Source organism: Nicrophorus vespilloides, unplaced genomic scaffold, assembly GCF_001412225.1.
Source record: "Nicrophorus vespilloides isolate i.1.1-1 unplaced genomic scaffold, Nicve_v1.0, whole genome shotgun sequence".
NCBI classification, from domain to species: Eukaryota; Metazoa; Arthropoda; class Insecta; order Coleoptera; family Silphidae; genus Nicrophorus; species Nicrophorus vespilloides.
In genome coordinates, this window is record NW_017096521.1 from 10,216 (window position 1) to 33,488 (window position 23,273).

Below are 23,273 nucleotides of genomic sequence, written 5' to 3' on the forward strand. Positions count from 1 at the left end.
TCTTGACATCTCACGTTTACCAAACCGCGAACGGACTTTGATGAAGTTTTCCAGCTAACAGGTTTCATTTAATTTGATAATTGCCAAGCGCCCTGTAACTAATCTCGGAACTAGTCCTGCGTTAACCGGTTTTCAGCAACGTGAATGCGATTATCCAGCACAGTGGCATGGATGGATTTCATGTTTTAGTTATTTGAGCGAAGTTTCAGGAGTGGCACAGAGGGCTGTTTCAGTCTCACTCAAAGTTGTTGCGCGTGGGCGCTGTATTGAAACAAACTTCTACCGCCATTATACTTACGCCTTTTGGATGCCGTTGGCCAATTCCTTGAGGGCATCGGATCTGGCCTCGGCTTCTTCGGCGAGACGTTGCTCCTGTAGTTCACGAGCCCTCTCAGTTCTAATCAGCTCCTGAAAGGATGACCGGATCAGTAAATTCCCCATTGACGTCCCTTATTTCCTGTGTTTACTTTAAGATGCTGGAAACTTCCGCTCTGTGGAGTGAGCGGGAGATGAGCACCTCCGGACAACCGGAAAGCTGTGACCCTGCGTCTTGGCTCGGTGGTCTTTTGGACGTTGCCGTACATCCTGGCAACTTCCTCAAAGGCCCTGTTCCTCTCAGCAACATCCTGGATACGTAACATCGGGGGCTTATGGATCACGCGTCCATAGACAGGTCTTCCACGGTAACGATTTCCAACCCTTAATCTGCAAAACACATAGCCACAACTCCATTTCAATTTGTACACATCCTTATTTAAATAATTCCTATAAAGACGTGAAAATCAAAGAGTTAAGATCAAATACATTACAAAAAAAAATTGTTATACAATAAAGACTTTCCGCCTTTATAATAGACATAATAGTTTGATTACTAAAAACTATTTCAAATCATAAACCGCACATATTTGTATCAACAAAAATAAACGATTTTATGTGATTTAAAAAATTGGTTTCAGATGAAACGAAAATGTCAATATTTTCATTTATTGCATTATGACCGTGGTTCTTTTGGTTTAATTAAATTAAACGAATACTGATTGTTGAATAATAAAGAAAATATACAAACGAAAATAAAACGCGACTGGGGTTAATAATCGAAGCAATAAAAAAGTAGTCCCTTTTATAAGCTTGGATTGTTCCATTTATGTAAATGAATTGTATTGGATGGTACCAACAATGGAGTCTTTTGTTAGACCCTCACGTTTGTGAAACCTTTCCAAAAGCATCGGAGAAAACATGGCTCAAGCATTAAAACGAAATTTTATATAATATATTCTATATACATACATATATAAAATACACATTATATACACTTTCAGAAAAGGGAGCAGTATGACGGCTTATGCAATTAAAGCCGCATTATGTAAATGGTCTTTAAGTGGGTAGGCTTGGATTAAATTATGCGTGGCATGCAGATGAAATCCGGCTTGCAATTTCCTTAATAGCACAAGGAAGCTGGAAGAAGAGTATACATACACACACAGACATAGAAAAAAAATCGTTACCCGAGGTCTGACAATAATGTAATTACATATTCCTTGGAGTCCTGTAGTTATCCTTAATTCAATTGACACATTAAACTCGTCGCCGCAAGATGATCATTATCAAACTGATTATTTTTATTGACAAACATAAACATTGTCCCACGTTTTTTAAGTACCCAAATTAATTAATAAAATGTTAAATTACGTAAACTTTATTGAACAATAACGTTAATTAGGATAAAATAAAATTTGCGAGGAAGGAAATTATAGAGTTCAATTAAAACATTAAACCTATTTTGATGGTAATTAGTTATACTTAACTAAATTAGTCATTCTTTTTAATTACTATTTCAAGAATACTTATACTAATTTACTAAACACATTTTTTATAATAATTATATATTGATCCTTAAAAATCTCTCACATAACTATACTATCGGTTCTAAAGAATATTTTAGAAGCAGCACAAAACATTTTATCCTAGACTTTTATAAATCAATCATCCGTAAACTGTGAACCAGCCAGTGACTTTCATTTCAACGTTTTGGAAAAGTCCATGCTGCGAACGAAATCCAAAGGCTTGTCGAATCCGTTGTGGTCGGACAGCTTTAGAATGTGTCCATTAAACGGATTGTAGGACGTTATTTTATTGTCAGAACCTCGGAAATTTATGCCATGAACATGTAGGCTTTTAAATCAATCCCCTAGTAATTAAGTTTCAAATAAAGCTGGATTACTCAGTTTTCATAATCATATATCACAAACGGAAGTTGGAGCATCATTGTTTTTTTGCATTGAATTTCTCATATATTAAAGAATTTAACCATGCTTTAAATACTATTCATTTGCATTTTTTTTCAATAACAGCTGTTTTATTGGGTATTCAAAATTTGTTTTGTTTTAAAATAAATAGGTTTTGTTTCAACTAACAAACGGCCTGTATTAAATTCGTTCACATCCGTTTTGCATTCTGTATGGAATTTGCAGCAAACGGTGCCAATTAATGATATTCTGTTATATAATTATTTTAATGTAAACATTGTTTCATTATCATATTTATTAATTGCATTAAATTAATAATCCGAAATGAAAATGTTAATTATAATTAATTAATTGTCTTTGTGATATAATTGATCTAAACAAGAACATATTAAAAAAAAATTAGTGGAAATAGATTAAATCATTAGTACGAATTTTTCTACACACAATATTGGAAAAAAGAATAAGAAACAAATTTAATATTACGTAACTATATGTTATTTAGAGATCTGTTTTGTTCTTATATAAATTATTTGGTTTGTTAATTAAGTTAAAAAAAAATGGTATAAACTTTAATCAATTGCAACAAAGAATAACGTTGATCTGCGCTATATTTTATTACGTAGAAGTCATAAATAAGACATATTCGTTTTCATTTATGAGAACCCTCGTGTATATGTTTCAGGGAACAAATGGGACAAATGAAATCCCGGAATCTTGAGTGTTGTACTCTTGACATTTCGAGCAGCATCCAGATATAATACGACATAATACATGCAAATACGTAGGAATATTGTATGTGCTTGAAGAAAATTGAAAAATCGAATTACTGCTGCATACGCGTTCTAAGGAAAATCGAAGTGGATTAAAGTCCACATTCGATCATAAAATAAATATGCGAGCGGCTGAAGGTCAGGGGCAACAGGAATCCATGCAGCTGAATTTCATAAATATTACAGAATATACGAAATAGACTGAAAAGGATTGAAAACTGCAAAAAAAAAATCTACATAATAAATATGAAAATTAAATTGAAATTTCGAGGTAAAACGTGCGGATAAAAAAAGAAGTTAGTTTTCGATGGGAAGTTTTCGTGGTGAATTAATTCCTGGTGCGTGTGTAAACAGCAGATGGAAGGATGAAACGTGGGGGTGGTTTTGAAGGATTTTATGTAAATGCGAAATATTCCTGGAATCATCGTTCCGGATGAATGGATTTCTTTTGGGGACTCACCCTCCCATGCTTCTGCTGCGGGCGTAGTACGGTTCCCAAACGTTGTAGGCAAAGGGGTCGCGATAGGTCGGTATTTCGTTAGTGATTTCAGCAGCCCTGGACTGTCTCTTAGAGAAACGCCACATAGCCTTCAACTCTTCACAGGTTGGCTCGTTGTTAACGGCGTCTTTACCGGAGACCACCTCTCCGGAACCACGGTACTCCTTGTTCCTGGTTATGGTGAACGATCTGGTCTGTTGGCAAACCAACCACCAGATGAACACCGTCCTCAGCAACGAGCTGACTTGCATCTGAAACAGAAAATTAAAACAGTTTTATAAGAATTTTTCTTAAGAAATTATAAGGTCCTAATTTGCGCCTTCCCCCGTTTAATATTCTATTATATATTTTAATATATGCATTGTTTCATTATAATAAACTTATTAATTATATTAAATTAATGAATTAATAACCTGAAATAAAACTCATTAATTATATAAATTAATTAAAATCTTACAATTTCAATAATTCATAGTAAATTTTGTTTCTTAACTTTCATATAATTATGAAAATTAATAATTTTTTTTTAAATAACAAAAAAATATGAAATGCTTTACTTCAGTTAAAATTACTTCAATTGTGTCGCATTGTAAATGTTTTATTATGATATGAAAGGAACGGAAATGTTTAATTCCAAGAACGAAGGAGGTTGGAGGTAATTGTATAATATTTAAGAGATAGTTATTACGAAGTGTCCTTTGATGTTCGTCGAAACGTTTCCTTCGCTTGTACACTTCTTATGGGCAATCTAATTCTATACTTGCCCTTCTGGGCAACGGAAATATTATTGTGATCTCGCTAAAAGGACTTGCTTCCTCGATATAAGAAGAAAAATACGGTATTTGCTCCTTACAAAAGTAGCAATTCGGTCGAAAAGAGAAGAATGAATGAATGAACTTCAATTACTTCTTTCCAACGAAAACGACTCATTTTAAAAATGCATACCTCTATGATTTTTACTGTGTACAATGTAACAAAGAAACATCAAATTCGTATTATGCATTCGTAAATAAATATAAATGTCGTATTTCTGATTCAATGTAATGAAAATTAATTATTTACTAAAGCTAAATTTGCAATGAAACTAATTAAATTGGGACTATTCGAGGCTTTGCTGCATTTAATATAGTAACCAAATTGCCTACTAATGAATAATGTATATATTACAAGCTCCTGATTTTGGCGTATACAGACCGCAATTCTCGTGTATTTGTGCAAATCGAGGTGTAATATGTTATGTGTATTATTCAATTTGCCTTTCATCTAGCAGATTGCAGGATTTGAATCTCAGGATCGCAGCAGTGCAAATTTACATAAAGCGAGGTTTACTGTCCCTCTCTTTTTCCACTCTTTATTTTCTCCCCTTTAATTTTTTGTTTGTTCCACAAAACCGAAAAATTTTCCAATCTCAGGTTCAATCTCGACCTTATTCCCGGAAAGTTGTTAAATCTAATATACGTGTCACTATAAATTTTCCTGCTATGCATATTTTCTTTTTTTTGTCCCTCTCTTTATATATATCACATTAAAGCGAACATGTGCACTTTGACAGGTCTCTGGGATTTCGATTCAAATAAAGTTAAATTGCAAAGTTATTTTCGCATTTCATATGTATTAAACTTAATATTGCATATTGTATCGAACGGCATATATCGAACTCAATCTAAAATTGCAAAACGGAATTAATACGGAAATATATCAAGGTTTTTTTTCTGACAATTCTGCTCAGAGACTTCCGTCAAAAGTAAAATTAATCTAATCAACTATACGTTGCGACACGAGACAACTGTTTAAGGCATTCCCGGGAATTCTCAAGAAATTTAGTAAGTTTTTAGTATTAATAATAATAACCTTTATTGTAACCAATATATTCAAAAAGTTAAGTATTTTTATATTATCTCATATTCTAAAATAGTTGATTGATTACACCTAAATTGAATGATATATCTAATATTATTAAATTGAATGTTTTTTCTAGTAGAAATATTGCTACTATTTAGCAATTTCGTTAGAGATTGTGTTCAAAATAAGTATAAAGTTTGGTAGTTTTAGATATGTAATTGAGTTGACATGGGCGGTGGTTAAGGATGATGGAAAGGTTTCTTGCTGGCGAAGGCAGCGTAATCAAGCCCCGTGAATATTCAGGCCCGCAATAACTGTGAAATATAGCCAGCACTTCATAGATTCTATTTCAGGGGTTGGAGGGACCACGGAGGGGCCGATGGAAAAGCTTGGATCTGGTCAGGAGGAAAGGAGACAGAGCGAGCCGCGTTTATCAATGAAACCGGAGGGATTTTAGATAGCAACAGGTGTATATGCAAAGTAGCATCACGTGCTGATATTCATGGGCAACCTTTAATAACTTCATCCAATTTAGACCAACCTATATATATACACACATACATGTTTGTATGCAGAATAAGGGATGAAACAAAACTTCAGAAATAATGGATGGAAAAAAAGAGTAATAATAATAAAAAAACTATCCCCAATTCACTTAATGCAACGCAACCCCTTGTATGCACTCCAATTCGTAGTTGAGGAGCAATCGCACCAGGAAGTGAATGTGTTTGCACCATTGAAACTATTGATCGGAATCTGCCACCTCCAATTCGGTGCCAAACATTCCCAAAGGCCGTATTACAGGGGAAAATCGGTTTGCTTCATTTCAACCATTTAAACTGGACATCCAATAATTTACTCACACCCTTCTGTCGTGCGGTATTTGTTTTTGTACAACGATAAATTCCAATCAACTATAATTCAATTGCATTACAATCCAAACATTAACTCAACTCAACTCACTTCGCTACGCGACAATTTCAATGTCAATTTCCGCTAATCCGTACAACTAATTCCTAATTCCTAAATTAAACTGAACGCAATTGTATACATCTATCAAATCGTTAAATACATACTATAAAACATTTTAAATTAATTAAAAATAGTTTTTAATACTAATCGAATTATTTATTTTGAAATACTCAACGAACAAATAAATTATTCAATAATGTTATGAAACAAATACAAATATGAAGACAACTAATGTATTTATACATGATGAACATTGAGACTAAATACTATTTTTTTTAGTTGTTTGTATTTGATGAAAACTTATTAATAAAACTTCTTGAGTATTGAAGCTCCAAATTGATCACTCAATTATTTTGCTGGTTTTATAGACAAGTCTAAGTTTTTTTGGTATGTAGTTCTTAGCTAAGGGTAAAATAATGTATTGCGGAAAGAAGAAGGATAATGGGTTTCTACATTACATCCGTTCTGAGGATGGAACTGGTCCTGAATACCAAAACTGTACAGCAATGTGCAGGACCACTACTAATGACAGAGGGTCTAATCCTTAACCTTGCAGCCACAACATCATTAGAGTTCCTCCCATTCCATTAACTTCTCGTTCAGGTTTACGGTTAACTTTTTGCAGTTGTTGTACTTTATGAGGGAGCCGTCGTAAAATTTGGCAATTCGTTTCCTTAACATCTGCGGCGATTTATTGCGACGATCAATCCGACGGTACGTTGCGACTCGGTAAGCTACAGATAATAAAACAAAGAGAGAAAAAACAACATACAACAAAAACGAGGCAGAAAGAGTTCCGCAATTTATCGCCAGGTGCTTTTTCCCCTCATGCCCTTCGCTAATAAGAGATTTAGCAAATGAGTTATTCCGACATCTTTAGCACCTGTTACGCTCTAAGCTGGCCGCATTTGTTAGTTGTTGCTTGGATTCAGCATTACCCTACATTTAGGATGAAGGCTGCGAAGCCCTTATTGAATCTGTTCCAGTGTAGCTAATGCATTTTCCACTTGCACGTTTCTTATTACGAGCTGAGAGGACGGGTAGGATTGGGTAGGTCCCTCTTTCCAGGTTCATAAAGCTCAGAAATAACCTTTGAGATTTTCTTCATCCTGCTAGGAAGTGCTCAAACGATTTGATGGGTGGAAGGGCAGCAAGTTGATTTTCTTTGCGTTCCGGCCATTAGCTAATTCCTCTCATGTCGGACGGAGCAAACCAACTTCCGTCAGTTCCTTTTTCATTAAACGCAAAGCGGAATTCAATCTACTTCAGATTCTCTTCTTTTCTCTTTCCTTGTTGCAGTATTTTTCTCTTAAAACCACGTCGATACACAGATTCCAATTGTCGACCTACAAAATTGGCATTCCCAAAGTCGTCGGACCGACAAATAGGCCGTTTATTGTTTCCACGGAAATTCATTCAGCCATTTCCGGTCATGTAACGAATTCTCCAAATATGCAGCAAATCGCTTCGAATTACATAGCTTTATAACAATGAAACAATATTAATTTCATGTAAAACGGATGCTGATGTATTTGGATGGATAAATACATCACATTTCAACATTAAAAATTCATATATGTAAAAAAAAAACTTATTTCAACAAGAATATTTTATGATCCTGATTCAATTTTTTTTAGGACAAAAAATTTATAACTAATTTTCTTTGTAATTATTTTTACTTAATTTTTAACGTAATGTTTATATAATAAAGGTAATTAGAATCAAAGTATGAAATATCATAATTAAGAAACATCTTAACTGGGAAATTGTGCAACAACAAATTTTAACAATGGGTAACTAAACTATGATATGAACAACTATGTTTTACTGAAACTTTATACCTTGCATCTCTATCATCATTGCACTTGGAAGAAGTATATACGGAACAAACGGAAACAACTTGGAATCGCATCCATCGAAACTTTCAGACCACAAATATTTAAAATCCAGTATGTAAAATGTAATATGAGATTGAACTTGTATAATATTATTTAAATAATTATTTGTTAAGAAGAAAATGAAATTCTTGAAAGGAAAAAAATGAAAAAAAATCTAGTAACCTAACTTAATACTAGTACCAAAAAAATAGTAATATGTTTATATATAATACCAAAATGTATGAATAACTAAAAAATAAATCCTAAAAAATAGCATGTTACAATTTTTGTTACTAAGAAAGTATGTCCATTGATATCAAAAGTGACGTGTAATTACTGTCGTTCGTCTCCAAGTATTTTCTAATTTATTCCGCAAAGACGAAGAAAGAAAGAAAAAATAAGAGGAGAGGAGACACAAATAGTTTAGTCGCTAATTGCTTTTTCCATCCCCCTGCGTCTCCATTCTGTATCTCCTTAATTTTTGCACGTCGCAAAATTAATTAATTTCATTATAAAATTACGCGCTCGGAATTTAATTCCAGCTCAAGCGAGAAGAAAAATTAAACGCGAACGACAAGAAAAATATGTCGAGAAGAAGCCAAAAAAAAAAAAGAAAAAAACTCACGAAGACAAGAAGAAGAGAAAAAAAAGTTGCACTTTTCCTGATGGATACGAAAGATCCTCTGAATTATTTTCCTAAGATGTTCATTTCTTTCTTGTCCTTCTCCATCTTTTTTGCTTTCCATTTATCATACCTCATCCCCTTACTCGTGCGGGTTAAATACTTCACCAGTTGGAATTTAACATTAACTGTCATACATATCTTGAAATGCTCATGCAGCGAGTAGTTGGTTGTCGTTAGCGAATTTTATCTTTTAATTAAATTTAGTTTTCGAGAGAAAAGTGGTGGCGTCTCCCCCGCGACTGGATGAAGCAGAAGGGTGGTTGAGAGGATGAGGAGGCGGTAACGCGACATTAAAATTTAATTATCGCAGCCACTCGCCGCCCCCGCCGCCAACCCAAACAATTTCCTTTCAACAATTAACTACAATTTATAGTTTTCTTGCTGTACCATTTATACTAAACACACTACATCTTGAATTTAATTTAGTACACTGAAACCCTGCATAAGCATAATGAGTTTGTTCTCATCCATTGAATTTATAGGAACACCCTATGTAATTTACGCAATTCGCAAAATCTAATAAACCTACTTTAGTATACATTACAATTTATAGACAAAAGCTTTTATATAATTACCTCATCAATATTAAGTATATTTATTTCTATTAGCACATATATTTAACAACACTTTTATTTAATTCAACAATATTTACTTCAATATAGACACGAAACTAAAAGCAAATAAAAAAAAATGCTGATTTTTTTTGTATTAAATCTATCTCTTTGGGGGAAATGAATTTTGCCCGATATTTGCCAAGCTCTCAGACGTGGCAATATACACGAAATCCTCGTCATTCATCTTCAAATCTGAAGCCATTTGATTAATCTTAGTTTGTATAAGCAGAAGGGTCTCAACCATTTCATCTTTGATTGCCGTTGTCTTTAATTAACTAAGATCCTCATTTGAATCCTCTTCTAAATGCAAATTCAACAACCCTTTTACTCCTAAGACAATTCAATAATTCCCGCTCACAAAATTTAAAATATACATTAATTGCTAATTTCATTAATTAATTTTTAGTATTTTCATGAATTTCATGAAGAATTTTTTATTAGCAAATATATTAGAAATACATATTTAATTAAACTGGAACTTTAGTTTTATTAGCAACCCTTGTGGATGAGCTATCACTAGTGTTGTTCCTTCGATCCGAATGAAATCATTAGATGCACTTGACATATTTGCCAACCTCTTAGACATATACTCAAAAGTCTCGCCAGTCATCTTCAAATCTGATGCCGTCTAATTAATTTATGTAGAATTTATTCCATCTATGATTACTAATGCCTTAAATTAAGCAAATTCAACAATTACATTTTTTATTAATTAAATTACATAACGTTTTAAGTTTAAGTTGTATTATATTATAATTCTTGCCAAAAAAAAGTTAATCAATTTTTATATATTATATGTAAAATAAAAATACTTTTGTAATAATTTTAAATAAATTTCTGTAAATAAGATAGATTATAGATTGAAACTAGTTTTCATACATCACAATAAATCGATTATATAAATATTTAAAAAATATTGCAGGATATATTGAATATTCCCATTTTGTCTGTGTTTTTCATATCCTTTCTTTTTATTGCGAATAACATATTCAATAAGAAAAAAAAACTATTGGAATTTGAATCCTGCTTGCGTGGTAACTTCAATATTTGTGAATCGTAAAGTTTCAGTGAACGCCGATGATTCAATGAAATCGCCGTCAACGGACATTACGATTTGTAGTAACTTTGTTTAGGGAAACTCGTGAAAGTTCAATAATTAACTTGAGAAGTCGACAGAGCGCGTTCCTTCATTGAAGATTTGTTCATAAAGTAAATATTGAATTCCAGCATCCCTTAAATGCGAGGGATCAAATGAAATTACGCAATTTATTTGGAATTCCATTAATCCACTAATTCCCAATATTGATCCAGAGATCGTTTAAAGCCTGATGTCACCTCGTCTGGCACCGTTCCAGATGCGTTACGCCATCATCGAATACGCGCTCTGTTCGCAATATGTTTTATAAACTGAAAGTTTTATTTTCATATTTATTGATGATTAACAAACTTATTGTGCGACTTTATTCTTAACGATTTAGTGCTTAATAACATCGGAATTGCTTGTTAAACTTTGTACGCCTATCGCACGGAGTTATGGAAGTTCCTCTTTAAATCACCACCTAGTTTAATGTTACCGCACACAGTTATTGGTGCTTACATAAGTATCCCTATCAATTTCGGAACCCTTCAGCTAGTAATTAGACCGAAGGTTTTGCCAATAAAACACACGCTGACTTTCGGACCTCCGTTATGTAACACCAACAAATTGCTTCTAATGCTTACATCGTTATAACTAATTTCCTAATTTATATATTATATTAAATTTCAAACAAAAACTTACAAACATTAATTAATATAGATCATTTCCAATTTTTGTTCTGAAAAAATCAATTTAAAATTTTAATCTGTAAGTTGCAAAGTTATATATATTCCAAGCATTATATTCAATATTTTACTCAATAATCTTCTAATTATTTTTTTATATTCACCCGGGAAAATGTAAATTTAAATGAGAGAATTACTAAGGTATGAGTTGACAATGTCCTATTGTTTCCTCTTTTTTAAATCCGTAAGCAGCTTCGACAGACGTTCAACAGTTTCAACTTCAAGAAGAGGACTATACTTTCCACAAATAAACAGGACTTACGAAGGATAAGTGAAATTAAAGCGGATGGAATGATAGAGTCCTGAATGGCCGTAAAGCTTAAAGGCGAACAAAGAAGAAGACAAAATAGAAAATAAAATCCGAGCAGACTCACGTATCCTGACTATTAGTTTTCAGCAAAGTTTCAGTTTGCTTCTCCTTCCACGTCTCCTCACTACGCAACTTCAGGAGATACATATTCGATTCGAAAGTTTTTTATGAAGGGGAGCTGCAATTATTTAGATGAGACGAAGCAAAACTAAAAATAGAGTAATCGAAACGTAATCCCTCCGTCGACATTCGCAATTTATCAATCTCAATTCGATTTGCAACGAAGGTGATTTCATTGTGCAGCTCTTTCCGGATTCCATTGAAAAAAAAAAGTAGAAGCAAGAAAAGTTTAAACTTTGTCCTTCTACTCCGCCAACCGATTCAATCGAAATCCCATTAAATGATAAATACCAAAGTAAATATTAAACAAAAAGAAGTGTAAGAAAAAGAACAATATCTGCAATGTAGGACTACTTCAGCTTCGATCTTTCTATATATCTATATATACTATATTATATATAGATAAATATTGGAGTCTCGTAATGCTCGAGAATGAACTCGAAATCCATCGTAATCTCTAGCCAGACGTTCGACACGAATGTGACAGTAATCCTACGCCATCCAGAAACTATGACATACCCTTCTTTTATCCTCCCGCCCGAAACCACTTTTCTTGGAAACCGTCTCCGCGTATGGATTGATCTGTATACGTGTGTGCACAGCCTCATCCCATCCTCCTCCTTCATACATTTCCAAAGGGGAGAAGAACCGCCATATTGTTTTATGCTAATACCGTAAGTACACAGTTTAAACCAGGCAGCGGCGCTACCAAATATTTGCCTAATTCCAGTTTGCAGATTAATGGCAGAATTTAAATGCCAACCTGATGTTTTTTTCTTCTTCTTCATTTCATTGCTCCTATTGAATAATTAATGGCACGCAATCGGCGTTTATAAAGATTAACAGTTTTATTTACTGAGTGGATGTTGTTTTTCTCAGGAGGAGGTCGGAGCCTTGCAGGAAGCCAGGCGTGATATCGATTCAATGAAATTTTTACTGAAAATCCCTATAATCCACTCTATTAATCATGATTTTACAGTGAGAGCATATTCAGATGGAAAGTGGACAAAAGTTGGACACGCAAAATTATGTGGTATGGGGTTAGAACGAGCGTTATGTAAATAAAGCGAGTGGGCGGTTTTGTATTCTCCACGGAAATAACGCATCCGACACGCAATAATTACAAGCGAGAGCGAAAATAAAGCCAACGTCAAATGGGGTTTGGAAATGTATATGCGTTCGCAGATAGCGTAAGCGTTCGAAAACAATGACCATTTATTTCAATACTAATTACATTGCGATTCTGATTTGACGGGGATATAAATAAACAAGGGATGAGTAAACAAAATATGTAACTACATTTTCATGGACGCGTATTTATAAAAAGTGTAGTTAAATAATTTTTTGATGAACATTTAAAAAATCATAGTAAATTTGATATTGATGTGGAGGCGTGTTTGTTGAAGGGAATGCGGTTCATGATAGCAACGATAGATATGCCCATTGGCATTCCATGGATGCTTCAAATATAACTACAAAGGCATCGTCATAATATAGGGTCTTGCGTCCTTCGGGGCACTAAATTTCTGTCCAATTGAAAACTTCATTTCATTTAATTAAAGCATTCAAACTAAGGGTCGACCATTAACTAGAAAATCGTTTCATTTTCGTTTAAGTTATGCAAGTGCTTTTATAGCTTCGTACATTTAATACTCATAAAATTCGTAATAAACACTGCAAAATATATATAAATAATAAAACCTTAAAATATTCCAAATTAATTAGTATAGTTTTAATTATAATAAAGTTTAATTAATTAAAACAAACTTTTGTTAATTAAATAAAAATATTTATAGAGATAATTTAATACGAAGTTATTTTTTTAACTATAAAATTGATATAGTGGATGAGTATTTTTTTTTGTGTCGCCTTGCATAACTATATCAACTGCACACTTGTAACTGTTGAATTCGACGTCGACGAAATATTGAACGGTCGTATCTAGGGGCTGCCCTTTCTCAACCCTCTATATATAATATTTTCTTGTACCCCCAACAGCCGGTCAACAAGTTGACAAATTTCCTCCATTAATCAGAAAGAAAAGCAAGCAAGAAGGAAAAGGCTCGACCTGAATAATAAGCATCAATTGTTTTCGCTGCTAAACACGTTCATTACGCAATAATTCGATTGTTGTGCAATGTAAACCGTGATTTAATTAAATTGTGCAGGTGATTCAACGTCGTTTTATTGGCATAACAGCGTATGCAAATTGAAATCGTGCGGATGCGCCGGGTTGTTCGAAACTGCAATATTGTGTGTACGTAATATCAATTCGGTCGATGCAGCAAAAATTTCGTGCACTCTAGAAAATAACTTCGGATTCACAGATTTCTATAGTAGAAGAAGCAACGAAGGAATGGGAGGAAAATATCATTAACGAAATAAAAGAAAATCTAATTACTATGTGGCATCGGTTTCCAGCGGATCAGGAAACCAAGTTAATTAAATTGTATTTGCATATGTCTGTTGGTCGTTCCATTTGCAATGCAAACGCAATTTTAAAATGCAAATTGATGCACTGGGAAAACATATCAGCAAAACAAACAAACAAAATCGACAACGTTAATCATGAAATCTGTTACTGTTTTTTTTTATTTGTTTGTTTTTGTGTTTTGGATTTTCACCGCAATTTACTGAAACCGACATTTTCTTGGAAAAAAATCCAATTACCTTAAGGTATAAGCTCCCTTAAAGCTACTTTTACATCATTTTTGTTATTTCAAGAACCGCATAATGATTGCAACGCTTATTGCTGCGTTGAATTTCATGTAAGAGTTTGTCATATAAGGAAGTCGCTGTTATGCAAGATCTGATCATTTGCCTGAATAAATCTCATTCAGGAGCGTTCATATATATGAGAGCATAAAAGGTAAGTTTAGAAATGCTGTATCTACTTCGATAACAACCCTTAACCTTTTTAAACTTACGTTACTTTCTAGAAAAAGCCTTTTATATATCTTCTTGACGGAACTTGGCAGAAAAATGTATGCGCATTTCATTTTATATAATAAATGCGTTGCATAATATCTCAATTAGTTGGTGGGCGTTGAATCAAATAATTATTATATGTACATAATAATTGCTTCACATTAGTTAATTAATGGGTGTTTATTCTCTGAAATAATTATATAACAATTAGTCAGTATCAATCACTAACTAAAGCGTTAATACTTTGAAATTCAGCAAATTTAAATTAATTCCAAAATTATTGATTATATAAAAAACATTCAAATTGTATAAATTTCTTTAAAAAACGGTTTATCTGTATGAAATATGTAAGGAAAAGTTATGTATACTTCCTAAAATTATTATTACATCACAATTATAGAAGTTTATAATTTGTGAAAAAAAAAAAATATTTTCATTATAAAAAATACAATTAAAAATAGAAATCATTTAATTTAATTATAAATAATTATTATTTAATTAAATTCCTGATTTAAATATAATAGTAATTTCATTTGATTACGTGATATAATTAATTAAAAAACCCTTTGAGTTGTGTTTCCTTGAAAATCTTTCTGCCAGGGGAAATTCTCTTTTATATTAATTGCGTAACAGAATCGAGGTAATTGCATTTTAACGTGGATTGCAAGAAATGGCGAAAAAAATAAATGAGAAACGTAATTAATTGATGTCATCAATTTTCCTGGATTCTGGGAACGGATTTGATTATGCGCATTTGTGTTTATAAATTACTACATTAGTCTTCGGCCACTTACATAATTACTGTACGCTGTTACTATTTGATAGATGGAAAAGTTGTTTCTATATCGTTACATATGTTCAAAATTTCAGATATAAATAAATCGATTTCTGTTCAATTTATCAAGTGCTGCTGCATTCATTTACATTGGATCAATAATGGTAATTGTCTTTTGATGTATGATGGAAATTGTAAAAAAATAACTGTTTTTGATATAACAATCAATATAGCTTACGTTATGATTTTCAGTTATTTTTCTTTTCTCATATTTGAAAACGTCTGAAATAAACTGAAAAATTATGTTTTTTTTTTATTTCATCATCATTATACGGATTTTCCTAAAATATAAAGATTTTCTTATGTATTTCCAGAATATTTAAAGAATTCATAATAAATGAGATTCATTTATTTTTCTCATATTAGAAAACTATTTGAAATAAACTGATAAATGACGTTTTTTTATTCTTATTTTAAAATAATTGAAGAAAATATACTTGATTTATAGTTAATAAATTATTGGAAATTTTTAAACATTTTTTTTTTGTAATTTTAGAATTATTAACAGATTTTTAATAACAAAATTAAAATAAAAAAAAATGAGTCAAATCATGTGATTTTCAGAAGTCGTTTTAAATATTAACTTTTCAATTTTTTTATTCTCGTGTTACACCAATTTCTTATCTAAACAAAAATTTGATATACGATAAAAATTGATTGGTAAAATCTGTGTAAACGTATAACATTGTGGTAAACCGGAAACGCGTGTAAAGATCACGCACTATGAGAAAACATCGTCTTGAGCAAGGAAAGCTTTCAAGAGATTTTCTTGCAGAAAAATAATTAGAGTGGCAGAAGCTCGTCGAGGCTCGAGGTCGTCTTATGAAACTCTAGTTGGAATGTCGTGTGTTGGGGAGAGAGCGAATTAAGCAAATGGAATTGCCACTGTGATTAAAACCTTGAACTTGGGATGTCCTTCGTTTGCAGCAGGGGCGGATGGATTTGAAGGTTTCGAAAAGAGTACAGGTGCAAATGAAGTGCGATGAGGATAGTGTGTAATCCTGTTTCGATACTTCCGATTAAGTAATTGCGTTTTCAAGTTCAGTTAAGGGCACGTTTAAGGGCACGTCGTGTGCATCTAACAGTTGCGACCTCACGACCTATAAGGAACGTGTCATTCAAACGTTACTTCCAAACTGAATACTTTATTTCAATTTATATTGAAATCGATTTCTTTCAATTTTTCACAAATATTTATTCTAAAATTTTCAACATTATTTTTAGTTTGACTTTCAATATTTATTTTCTAATTCAATTTGAAAAAGGTATCTAATATTACAATTATACATAAAAAATATCGGATAACGAAAAAAACGGACGCGTGTTTTCCGCAAATGGAGTTTTATATTATTTAAAAACTCTGGATGAAAAACAAAAACGGCAGAATTGTAACAACCATGAATGAATGTTTGATGGAAAATGTTGCAAATTGGCATGTATGTAACAATGTGAATTTTCGCACATTTGCATTTAATTCAATGCTACTGCACGAATAGCATTAATATTTTAAATTTAAAAAATAACGAAATAGCCAGAATAAATGCAGGATAAAATGAGAATTGTGAAATATGAAAATGTAATAATTTGGTGGGAAAAAAAATTCAACCAATGCGGAGCTCTTGTACATATTTAATGAATGCTTCCATTATAAATAAAGGTCAGTAGATGAAATGCACTTCACCAGCACAAAGTGAGAAGTTTCCAGCACATTTACAAAAATATTCAACACATTCCACAAAAAATTCGATTTCATAATTACACTTAATATCTTTTAAAAAAACGTTATTATAAAGTGTAAACGATCATATTTTTATTATATAAATAGATAAATACTTTATTATTTAATAATTTGTAGTTTTTATCGTTTTTCTTACAGTTTATTCCAAATTTTATATAAAAATTTCCTGAAAGTTATTTCACAAAATCCTCGCATAATCCGGTTAATTATTTCATAAACAGATCATTACAATTGAAAATTAAGAAACTTGCAGCTATTTATATGAAACTATTATTTACTAAGTACAATTCCATGAAATTTTTTAATTAGAATTATATAACAATTTATAAATTAGTATGAAGTTTCTCGACTTACCTTTCGATGATCAAGACGAAACAACAAGATTATTATACTTAAATCTAAACATGCTCAAAATAAGTAAATACATGCAATTTCTTAGTAAAACATACCAAATAAATGAAAATAATCACTTTTATAAAAATTTATACAAAAATCTATAATTAAAAGTTTCCAAATAGTTAATAAATTATTTCCAATTTGTATAAATTTTCTTTAAATATGAAAAAAACTTGTACATTTTTATTACATTATTTTATAACATTATATAATAATAACACTATTATATGAATACAAAAAATTAAATTCATTGATTCTAAAATAAATAGAGAAATTTGTAGAATTATACTTAATTTTTGTTTGTTAATAAATTATTTTCAATTTCTATACATTATTTGTAAAAATTTCCAAAATATTGGTTAGAAAAATTCATAATGAATTAAATAAAAATTGTGTATGAATTTGAAATAAAAAGTGATGATATTAACAATTATTACTAAATCTTATTGGAGTTGTGTTAGGAGGAAAAAGCACGTCAGGAATCGCAAAAACTGACCGATTCCAGTCCAAAATGCCACATCAAACATAGTATTTCACCAACAAAGAACTAAACCAAGACCTTTCAGCTTAGAGGTTATCATAATAACTTAATCCAGAAATTATAAAAGTAACCTTCTATACCAAACGTAATGGTAACTAATCGGATTACGCAACAGATTAAAAAAGAAAATATGTCCAATTAATTTTTATAGGATATTTCAAGAGAAATATTGATTTTTTTTCTTATTAAACTTGATAAATTGTTATATCATTGTTATGTCCAATTACATTTTTTGGGTAAAAAAAGTGAAACAATAAAAATTTAGAATCTCCTTTATAATAGAAGATTTTGAAGTTAATCAACTAAATATTTTCTTTATATTTACATATTGATCTGTTGCGTAAAACAGTTCAACAACCGACATTACGAATAAATAATTCATTGAATTATCGGACATTTCTATACCAAACAATGCCAATTTTCATGGATATTTATTACTGTTTATTGCATGCGGTTTGGTATACGAATCGAATATTCGCGTTTAATTTATTGACAATATTTCCAATCTAATAAACGCAACAACTAAATATGAAACAAACTAAATATTTATAAAAGTGTTTTTTTTTATTCACGACAGTTTCTTATAATAAAAAAAAACAATTATTTACATGAAAAATTATATAATGTAGAAACTGAAACTTTGTAATTGTTTTTAAATGCTATCATTTCTGTGTATATATTTCACATTTTATATAATGTTTCATTTTACTTCATTTTTAAATACGCAAATAAAGTATATGTAATTAAAATATCAATTACTTAATGGACTGTAAATTTCAAAATGAAATTCGATTTTTCTTTGTAAACGTTTAATATAAACACTTTATATTTTCTGAATGAATCTGAAGAAACGTTACGTAAACGTTTGTCTCTACAGAAACAATCAAGTTTTTAATATCAATTTCACAGTTAATTAGTTGTGCTTTTAATAAATCAGATAGAAAAAAAAAACTTTATATGAAATGACGTTAATTGACATTGTTATATATAATTATTATTTTCTATTGTAATTATAAATATATTTCATTTCGACGAATTCCTTTATTTTATAATATTTCTATAGTATTGTAATTAAATATCGAACAAAATAAATAATATTAATTCTGTTAATTACGAATTGTTATGAGAATTAAATTTGTAATTTTAATTAAAATAAATAATAACAATTCAATGGAATTCAACTATTTATAAAATTTACATAAAAATTGTTTGATTTTCATAGCTTAATTAATTAAACATTTTTTGTATTAAATTTGAAAATAAATTAAAAATTATTTCTTGAACAAAACGGAACAAAAGAAAAATAAGTTTAATACATTAGTAAATTATTGTATACTAGTTTTATGTAATTAATGAAATTTTTAAATAAAATAATTAAATGAAAAATTAGCAATTGTTTTACTAAAAAATATTAATTTCTTAACGCAGTTAAATTCTGTTAAAATATGAAAATCGTGCAAATTTTTCTAATTAAAATAAATTCCTACGTATGTATGAGTTTAATAATGAGTTTAATTGGCAATTAATATAAAATATTTTATATTAAAATAACTGAAAACACAAGTTATAACGACATAAGCTATTAAAACTTATATTTTTTAATTAAAATAATTCCTATAATGTTCTGGAATTTTCCAAAAAATTGAAAAAAAAAAATACATTTTTCACAAATTTTACAAGTACTTAGTAGAATTATAATTGTGTTACTTTGTAACTTTCCAATTAAAAATTGATTTATTCAAAGACATTGAATTAAATTTCGCTGGACATAAAAAAAGATAATCTTGAATAAAATTTGTTTCAAATTTTAATAAATTCATTATCGTTTTTAATGAACTTCAGTTAAATTGGAATAAGTAATTATAAATTAATTCAGATCGATGGGAGAGACAGAAACTTTAATTACATAATTTATAATAATTAAACAGGGATGAAATTGGAACGTGATTGAAATTGAATTGCGAATTAATTTCGGTGGCTGCGTTAAATCCAAACAGATTATCAGCAATAATTAATTCGAATTATGCAACGGGCAAAGGACCGAAATACGGTTTGATCGGATTATATAATTGGTGCAAAATCGAAAAATGAAAACGTTTTCGTGATTGTAAGTAAATATTGCACATACAGTCACGGTCACATAATAAATCTGTATGAAAGCAAGAAGGTGGGAAAAGCACTGAACGGACTTGGATTAGCCTATTTTTTTTTGTTTCTTTGGCAGGACCAGATTCGCTTTCTAAGCATTGTGCAAACTAGGAGAAAAAAAGTATGAAATTTGAAAGAAAGGAAACAAAAATGTTTACCTTGGAAGCCAGAAGTGCTGATCGGTGGTCTTCGAGTTCAAAAGTTTGTATCTCTCGTTGGTAAAAGTTCGCAACTGGTAGCTCGGGTCTGCTCTAGAGGTCCTCCTCCACCGGCGGCTTTCGGTGAAGTTCCGCGCTGTAGAGGCAACCCCTGTTTATATACGTGCGATGGGCTTCGGCGTGCGCTTTTACACGTGCTTATTTCATGGAGGGTTGGTAAGGACTGGGGTGGCAGGAAGCACCCTCTCCTGGGCAAATACCTTCGCCCTCTCGCTCCAGCAGCCAACGTTGCCGCCCACCGTATTCTGAGCTTTAGGTTTACCCTTGCGTTACTGATGCGACAGACAGAAAGGCACGAACAGATAATGAAGGATGGAGCGAAAGAGCGGCCCGCGAAGGGCGCCGCGGTGGGCGGTGGGGGGAATCTGGTGACCATTCACGTCCATCCGGCGAAGCTCCGTCTCTGTCTAACCCAGCAACAAATATGGACAGCCTACATCAAAAACAAACAAACAAAGTTTCAATCTGCACACATAAACAATTAAAAAAAAAATTCAATTCTATAACTTTCATTAAAATAACAATTAATGAAAATCCAATTAATCTAAAACAAAATTTCCTATTTTCACTATTTAAGGGAAAGTTGCCTTTATTGGACCATAACCTCTATAACAAATTTACGCTACATCGTAGGTAAAATAGATAAAAAAATACATATATTTTTTATAATATATCATTTTTGACAGTTCTTATTTCCTCTAAGCAATGAATAAAATCGATGAAGAACAATTATTAATTAGGGGTTATTTTTTAAAACTGAAAAATGACAGTAGAAACTTCATAATATTTTTTTTTAATTTAGTATAGACTACAAAATATAGTTTCAAATTTTATAATCTTACTAAAAAAAATATATATATGGTAAAGCAACTGCTATTATTTTACAAACTTAATTTTTTTTTCAACACAAAAATAGTTTTTGAGGGAGAAAAATTTGGATTAATTTGAATTTTATACTGAATATAAAATAAATTTGGTGGATAAAAATTTACATCTAACAATTATGTATTCAAAAAAAACAAACTTTCTCAGTATTATTACTTTTAATGTTGATTTATTATATAATATTCTCTGAAAATCTTACTTTTCTTGACTTCTATTAAAATACATAAGAACACTTCAATACATTTTTACAAATTTTCTTCATATTTACTTACAGCTACACTTAAGTATCTGATGTACATGAATTTCTATACTTACAAAATTCCTATAGGATTTATTGAATAATTTATAATGTATTGTAAGAATGGATTTTTAAGTTAATATTAGTTATTTATAACAGAAACCAATTTAAGTGAGTATTTGCATCGTTGTGTTTTTACCTATCCCTCGTTTTACACGGTACTTTCTTTACACGTTTTTGCTTTTACACGATTTTAATTTAAATTAAAAGGATTTGTTTTATGCTTTGATTTATGTACCTTCAAAAAATTTAAAAAATATGCATAATTAATAAACAACGAAATTATGCGTTTTTTTGCATACATTTCGATTTACAACGTTACAATTTCGATTTACACTAATCTATCTAATGTGTAAATTTAGGTATAAAAAAATCATTTTTCATTTTTTCTACTAAATTGAGTGCTTAATGAAAAAGCTTTGGCTGCAATTATGGACTTTTCAAACGATGCTAATATTGTTGTGACGCAAACATATAAAAATACTTATGTTCTCAATAGTATTTTGTAACAATTATTTTTTTTTATTTTATTATTGATTTTTATTTATTTGTTTATTTTTAAAACAAGAACCAAAAGATTCAAACACACAAAACTGTGCTTATATTATAAAATAATGTTTTATTTTTTGGATTCATGAACAAACGGTTCGTTATATTTACATATGTTATAAATGCAAATATTTTAAGTTTGTGTGTTATTTATTTTAAAGCTTTGTTAGCTGCTTTAAATGTGAAAATACAATCAATATATTTGCTCAAGTTTGTGGGTGTAAATAGTAGGTGTTTTAAATAAATACATTTATTTATTTATTTACATTGTCCTGCTATTTTATGTATGTATTTACTAGATAAATTAATTATTAAATAACAATATTGTAGTGTGTTTAAAAAACATTTCAATTAACATGCTATTCGGTGTATAAGACGCACCACGATCTTAAGACAAGCGGCGAACATATCCTTTACGCAGTAGACTTCGCTTATACAAGCCGTAAAAACCACCACTTGTGTTACCGAAATACATGACAACATAATATACAGAAGTTGTGCAAAAAATCCCTCTGCACAGGGATTAAGTTGCGTCTTATATATCAAAAAAATATCGTAATTAAGATGAGAAGTATGTGTTATAAATGTATTCTAAACACAACACAAAAATGATTCTTTTATGTTAAATCAATATAATCACTTAGCATAATCACAGTAATCCAATAAAACTAACCTGTTCACAGAGATTTTGATGTCAACTGAAATCTAATTAAAACCGCTCAAACTTAAACAAATAGTAAGCAGGAAACTTAATCCACAAAATCCCACACCCGTGCTTTAAATGCGAGTAAACTTTAATTATTTGAGTCGCTGAAGTGATAAGACGTGTGTTTGGTGCTCCGGCTTAGGTTTTTCTAAATAATTGTGGTAATCGGTATTCCGGTAAAGTTGAGAATAATAGTGAGTGAAAACAATCAACAATCAACAACAAACAATCAGTAGTAGTGCTGGTAGGGCCAACCAGAATGGCGGACGAAG

The 23,273-nt window shown here is 30.8% G+C and overlaps 1 protein-coding gene across 2 annotated transcripts in view; it reads right to left on the reverse strand.

The window, feature by feature from the left end:
- The window catches only part of LOC108557326, a 21,726-nt gene extending 986 nt beyond the window's left edge, over window positions 1–20,740 (reverse strand). For both annotated transcript variants that reach the window (XM_017913800.1, XM_017913799.1), the window contains exons 1-4: window positions 20,504–20,740; window positions 3,477–3,766; window positions 468–705; window positions 299–408 (exon numbers count right to left, since the gene is read on the reverse strand). In XM_017913800.1, the coding sequence (XP_017769289.1) occupies window positions 299–408; window positions 468–705; window positions 3,477–3,766 (638 nt within the window). In that variant the 5' untranslated portion in view covers window positions 20,504–20,740. The remainder of the gene's footprint in view (window positions 1–298; window positions 409–467; window positions 706–3,476; window positions 3,767–20,503) is intronic.
- Between the last annotated feature and the right edge of the window lie 2,533 nt (window positions 20,741–23,273).